This window comes from Cynocephalus volans, chromosome 9 (assembly GCF_027409185.1).
Source record: "Cynocephalus volans isolate mCynVol1 chromosome 9, mCynVol1.pri, whole genome shotgun sequence".
Lineage (NCBI taxonomy): Eukaryota > Metazoa > Chordata > Mammalia > Dermoptera > Cynocephalidae > Cynocephalus > Cynocephalus volans.
Window position 1 is genome coordinate 150,677,699 of NC_084468.1, and position 7,167 is coordinate 150,684,865.

Here is a 7,167-nt window from a genome sequence, read left to right on the forward strand (position 1 = left end):
GTGGAATCATCAGACTATCTAGCCTAATGGTTAATGGAAAATTTTCAGGTTCAAAGATGATGCCTTGCTAAGGAGGCATTATTAAGCTCAAAGTAAACCCTGAAGTACTTTATGAAACCTATGAAACAATGATGTATTTCCAAAATTGTGAAAAACAGGGGATTTAAGGCAGATGGTGACTCTAAGAAGAATTACTCAAGTATTAAACTGGCACCCTGGAACTGGCTTAATAGCAAAACCTAGTTTCCACTAGTTTCATTATATGGGTGAAACTTCTCCGTCAGTAGAGAACGGGCTGCATGGTTGGGCCACACTGAGGCAATTCTTCTCTTTGTGGATCCACAGAAGGAAAATGACTTTTGGTGCCATGTGGTTTGCACTTATCCCCAGCAAGACAGTCTAGTTCCCTCAACCCAATGTGTGCCTGGGAAAAGATAGTAAAAATATCTCCTTATGATGTAAAGACTACAAGGAAGCTACGAGCTCACTCTGGAAAGGTATGAAAATGTCACAGAATAGGAGCACCACATGTTGATTTTAACAGCTTTTTGTCAGGTACACACTACAGAAAAGCACTGTCATCCAAAAAAAAGGTCATGCAGAAAAATTAGATTCATAATAGAGAAGATACATCCAAAGTCAACAAAAAAATGGTTTATGAGTTTTAAAAAATATGCAAAATAATTTCACTATGAAATACCTTGATTTGCATGACTTAGTACTCATTTAATATTAACCAGATCCAATTGCTCTGATAAATCTCTATTATATGTTTTAAAATATCTATTTTTTAAAAAAATCTATTTTTAAATCAGAACATAAAATCAATATTTGTGCGTCCATGTGTAAGCTATCTTACTTGGTATCATGGAGCCAATACACCAAAAGATTAATAATTTTTAAGTCTCCAGTAAAATTTTTACAGACTAACAAATAATGTATTTCCTCAAATTTTCTGGATTATATTACAAAAAGTAACTTGTATTAATGCAATCTGGATTTTCAGGTATAAGTACCAGTCAATGGTTGGTTGTCAAAACTTAAAAAGCAATAGGACTGGGAGGACCTTCACAATAGCGACCATTAAATGATAAGTAAAATCATTTTCAGAAATAGACCACAGTATATGGAATGCCTTAACTTTTCTTAGTTCAAGCCCTGTAAATTGACTCTAAAATTTGTAATCATGCTCTTTTATGTGCTTTAAGCTGACATAATGACTTTGAAGTTATAGACTTTGTAAGAGAGCAGGTAACTCTAACACAGAAGAAACTATATAATGTGGGACGGGGGACGACTTCAGTGGTACTATTCTATTTTTATTTATCCAGACTGTTGCTTTCAGCCCTGCATTGAGGCCTCCTTGTATGTCAGTTTCTAATGTGTCACCAACCATTACACAGTCCCCAGGCTGCACTCCCAGTAAGTCACAGCAGTAATGGAATATGGAAGGCGCTGGCTTCTCCTCTTTCTGCTCTCCTCCTACAACAACAGCGTCAAAATAGGACTGACAGGCACAGGCCTCGATCTTCTCCCTCTGGGTCTGTCTGTCACCATTTGTTAATAAAAGTAGGCGGACCTCCTTTCGCAGTTCAGTGAGCATGGTTTTGACATCTTCCGCTAGTGTCATATGCTGTAAACGTGTGGATTTCCACAGGAAATAGCATTCTTCAGCCAACTTCCTATTGGCTGTACCACCTTTTGTTTCCTGGATTGCTTCTTCCCAATGGGAAGTCCTTAGATCAGTAATGCACATGTTGTAAGGATGAAAACATTCCTTGCTGAGTTTAACCTGAACTTTATCACAGATGCTTTCAGCCTCTTCTTTATAATGGTATTTTGATTGTAAGAGCTTTATCACCTAAATAAAGGAAAATAAATTCATTAACACACCTCCTGTCTTTAACAGTCATGCCCTGAGAAGCTGGGATCCTACAAGTGGCTGAGATTCTAACTCCACTACCCTGCCTCAATGCAGCTTTAGTACCACTCCATTTCTGGTGGGAGTTGGCTTTATTTTACAGACACCAGAGTGAAGCTCTCTCAACCTCTCTAGACAACTCATTCGTATACATATTTTTTACTGATTTCCATTCTAAGAAGATTCTTCTTACATAGCTAACAATCCTTCATTTGGCAGTTTCAAGTACACCACCCCACCTTTCATTCCAGTTGTGAAAATATGAAAATCAAACTTATGCTTATATTTAGTAAAACATTTTGAATTTCTGACAACCATTATTTAGGTTCTTCCTCGAATAAATAATGCTAGTTCATCTAACCTTTTCTCATCTACATCCATTTCACATTTTGAAGACCCAAACTGACCACATAAAATGGAACCCGATTCTGTACTTTTAAAAACACATCTACTTAGCTCTAATGGAATCAAATATGTATGTGGTTTCAGCAGTTTAATGACCCAGTGCTTCTTCCAAACCTAGTTTTTCAGATAAAAAATTCCCAGCACTTCTGAGTCACTCTTTTACACTGGTTCTGAATCCTTCATCAGAATTAAGCACTCCCTCTCCTGTGTTCCCAGCTTTTTATCTGGGCTTTTATTATACTAGGTTCTCCATTCGGCCTGTCTTCTAACATTTACTAAGGACCCTAATGTGGCAAGCATTATACCAAATGCCTACCCATTATTTCTAACCTTTACTACAACTCTACAAGGCAGTTGCCTTTTCAAGATGAAGCAACAGACGTTCAGAACTATTAATAATTTGACCAAGCTGGGATTTGAATCCCCATCTGCACACTTCCAAAGCCCACATGCCTGCCTTTACACTGTGCATTAGCTGCTGGGTACTGGATCTCTTGTCCTCAGGGCATTACTGGTGGGGAAAACAAGCATGTACGCAACCACCACAAGTGCCAGTTGACTGCCAAGGTAGTTGTGGGAACAAGAACTGTGGAAATGGAAGTCATTCTGCAGGGTAGTTGGATAAGGGTTGGCAGAGGAAGTCACATTTAAACATTAAAAACAGTTACCAAACAGATAAGGTGGGGATGGGAGAAGGATAAAATCACTCTAGACAGAAGGAACGGCATCAACAAAGGCAAGGAGTTTGGAAAAGGCAAGGAGCTGAGCTGCAGCAAAGTGGAAGGATGTGAAGGAAGATGCTAGGAGATGAGGCTGGAGAGGCTGGTTGGAACCAGTTTGTAAAGGGCCTTGAACCCAATGCTGTAGCAGATGCTGCCCAAAGACTTGCCCCCCACTATTCCCACATACACCAGTGGCTTCATACTACAAGTACAGGTTGAGCATCCCTAATTCAAAATTCCAAAACCCCAAATCTAAAACTTTTTGAGGGCTGACATGACACTCAAACGTCATGCACAAAAGAAATGCTCATCAGAGGATTTCAGATTAGGGATACTCAACCAGTACTATCACCCAAATATTACCAAAAAAAAAAAAATCTGAAATCCCAAACACTTCTGCTCCCAAGCATTTACGATATGGGATACTCAACCTTTGCTTGGGCCTCTCAGCTTGCTGGCTTTATCTGGCCACAGGGGCATCTGTGCACACAGGCTGGGGTTGAACTGTAAGTGTTGCCCGGAGAGCTGCCCTCAACCAGTGAGAGGTAGAATTGGTGGATGAATATCACAGCTTTCTGTCCCTTGGGAGGGACAACTGAAGAATGTTCTGTGTACTGCCTCCCAGAGATCCCGACTTGCTCGCACAGTAACCTGCTCATCAACACACTCTGTATTAGATTCCTCCCCCTCCCTGTCTTACTTCCCCCCACCCTGACAGTGCTTCCTGGAATCACCTCCCAAATGAACTGCCTGCACTTGAAATTCCTGTTAAGAGTATGCATCTGAGGAAAGTCGACCACGCAAGGCAATGTCGGATGATGGACGTGCACATAGCTGAGACTAAAATATTTCTGCTGTTGAAGCAAAGCAGTCCAACAAGTGAAAATGTGTTGCCCTAAACTATACAGGGAATAAGTGGTACGCTCCTCAAACCAGAAACTCAATCCAGCTACTGAGATGGAGGGAGTGACGACACACACATTCTTCTCCCCTCAGAGCACAAGAATCACTTACAACAAAGGAAAAATAGCTCAGGCTACTATTTGTGCTAATCAAAAATGTAATAGTTAAGAAAAGTCTTACTGGCCTGAGAAAAAGATGCCAGCCGTAAAACTTTTAGGTGATGGCAAAACACTGACAATTTTTGCTTTATAAAAGTTAAATTTCAATGTACAAATCAAGCTCTTTCAACCTCCATGGTTATGTCACCATTTTTCGAGCAACAACAATCAAATTACCCTTACACTATGCCTGACAGTTTCAGCAGCACTAGTACTGCACAGTAAAAGGACACAGGCCTCCAGAACTCCAGTAGGAGGTGCCTTAAAGCTAGTAAACAGAGCTCCCAATAAAGATCCAATTTCCTGTTAGTGCAGTTGGCAATACATTAACCACATTCTTGGGGCTCCGAAACAGTGGGATGATCACTTTAAAGGGGAGATATTTGTAGAGGCACGGCATACTGCTTCGAGGTTTCAAAAATTCTTCCTATTATATCCCTTGAATTAACTTTCCCAGATGATTAAAAAAAAAATTAAAGCTGATACATACAGTTTGAGATCCCTTCTCCCCTCGCCGAAGATTTAGGAAATCATTTCACAATGATTTATGAAAGCCAGCATGCTACTTTTAAAAAGGTCACCATACATGAGCGGTGGTGCATTCTTATGTGATAAAATATCCCTTGTATAGTCAAAATACACAGTTCAATTCTGCTCATTTCATAGGCTACTTGTAAAGGAGGCAGTAACAAAAACAAGTTTGGAGATCAGAATGTTTATCCATACACCCAGCATTCATTCAACATTTACCATGTGTCAAACAAAGAATTAAGAGAACTTTTTCCCTCTCAAGAAATTCACTATTTAGTTGCAGGCTTCTGAGATGCAAAAATTAACTGTAATATCCTTTGATGGGTACATTAAGAGATACCCGAATAAAATACAGTACTAGTGTAAGTGAGGGTGTAAAGATCAGAGGGAAAGACAATCTAATTTGTTCTGGAAATGTAACTGTGGCAGGAACGTGGATGATGAATTTGACCTGGTAAGCCTGGAGAAACGACGACAGCAACAGTCTAGAGGAGAGAGGCGGCCAGCTGGAACTAAGACAAGAGCAGGGGGATGTGCTGGTGGATGGCGGTACAATTCAGAGTGGACACTGGATGCTACTTACTTACCATGCCTTATATTAAACCTCCCTCACAGCGTTATTGAGGATTAATATCATTCAAATTTTCCAACGAGAATTTGGGGCAGCTAGAGATCCTGGAGCTAAGATAGCACAGGGTGCTATCCCAAGGTCGAGTGAAGGGTATGAAGACGGAAGGGACAGCCAAGAGTATGGAATGCCTCAGTCAAGTAATTAAAACACTTCAGATGTCCACTGATTCTGGCAATGCGAGAGGTGCCTAAAGACCTCTCAAGTCTGTTTCATTCTAATGTGGAAGACAGAAGTGACACTGCAATGGATAGAGAAATAGTCATGAAGTAGAGACACGGAAATAATGAGTGCAGATTTCTCCTTAAAACGTGGCTGTTGAGAGTCAGGCAACATCTACTAAAGGCAGAAGAGTCCACGGGAGGCGTTCCTTTTCACTTTTTAAGAAGTATCGCACAGACGTGAATATGCGGCAGGCGGGAAATGCACCAAGAAAGCAAAAAGACGAGAAGGCTGAAGATCCAGGGAGACAAAAACTAACTGACGAGGCATGAAGAGAACGGGACACTCAGGGCGGGACAGATTAGCTTTTGAAAGCGGGCTTTTCCTCATCTGATAACCCTTCGCTTCCTCCTCGAAGCTGAAGGCAGGGGTGGCTTAGGGCTTGGGGAGCACGGGAGAGGTCGGGCTGTGGTCGTGGTGTGGGGACGCCGCCGGACGGCCAGCAGGGCCAGGCGAATCCGCAGATAACCGCGCGGCACGGCTGAAGGCGAGGCTCGCCACTGAGAGTTGCCTGACTTCTTGGGCCAAAGATGGGACTGCCTCACCCTAGTCTCCCCAAAGACGCACCGAAGACCGGGCCGTGGGGAGACGACCGGCCCGGGTCGACCGCCGGGAGCCGTGGGCCGTCACCCACGTCCGGGGCCCCTCTGCCATCGCCCCTTCCCGCTCCGTCCCGAGCCGGGACAGCTTCCGAGCTCCCAGCGGACGGCAGCAGCCAGCGCCTCCGGGGACGATGGGAGGGAGTGGGGCCCCGGCACGCGAAAGAGCACGGCACGCGGCTGGGCCGTGCCGACCGCGCCCGGAGGAAGGCGGCGGAGAGGGGACGTTACCTCCAGCATGCCTCTCCTGCTCGCCTCGGCCGTGTCGATGAGCGTGTTATCCAAGTCGAAAAAAACGGCCCGCACGCGGCTCGGCCCCATAGCGCCGGCCTTCCGCGAACCGCGCCACCGCTCCTCCAGCGCCCGCGCATGCGCGAGGCGGAGTCTCGAGGTCACCTGACCTTCCCGCGCAGCCGGCGAGCCACAACGCAGACCCGCGGGAGCCTCGCTGGAATCCCGCGAGATGTCTCAGTACCCGCGCGTCTGAGAACAGCGAGATCCCGCGATACTGCAGACCCCTGGTCTCTGAAGAGCGCGGGAGGTGTGCGTCTGCGTCGCCGGGTGGCTGCTGGTCTGGTCCGCTTGCGGTGGAGGTTGGTCGGAAGCACGGGTTTCTTCTTTCGTATTCTCTTTCTGCTTCTCTTTTCTCACCTTGTCCGCGCGAGCAGCGTGCCATCACTGGCCGGGGGTGGCTTTCGGCGCTGCGAAGCTTGCTCTTGCGGTGGGCATTAGCTCGCGGGAGCAGCGGCGGTCGTTCCCGAGGCGGGGCGAGAGTCCGGGGTCCAGATCCTGAGTCTGCGTTCACCCGACAGGTCACTGATAGTAGTGGGGAGCGCCAGAGGGGTGCAGACCTGTGATGGCTTGTGTTTTCAAATCGCACCTACCAGCCCATAACGCGTGCTGTGCTTTCCAGGTTCAAACTGCCACCCTGGGCCTTCTTAATATCTCAGCGCGGTAGCCTTGTTCGAACTGCAGCCCGCCCCGGTACATTTTTGAAAGGTGTAACCGGGATATCTGAGAGCCCTTGTTTGACAGCCGTGCCTGAAGACCGAGGGGCTCTGTGGTGTGTGCTGCTGTT

At 45.4% G+C, this 7,167-nt stretch overlaps 1 protein-coding gene across 1 annotated transcript; it reads right to left on the reverse strand.

Moving 5' to 3' along the window:
• Positions 1-630: 630 nt before the first annotated feature.
• On the reverse strand, positions 631-6,441 carry NANP (N-acetylneuraminic acid phosphatase). Its single transcript, XM_063108271.1, has 2 exons — positions 6,321-6,441; positions 631-1,861 (listed from the first exon to the last, which is right to left on the reverse strand). The coding sequence occupies exons 1-2, from the start codon at positions 6,408-6,410 to the stop codon at positions 1,229-1,231; spliced, it is 723 nt and encodes a 240-aa protein (XP_062964341.1). The 5' UTR covers positions 6,411-6,441; the 3' UTR covers positions 631-1,228.
• Between the last annotated feature and the right edge of the window lie 726 nt (positions 6,442-7,167).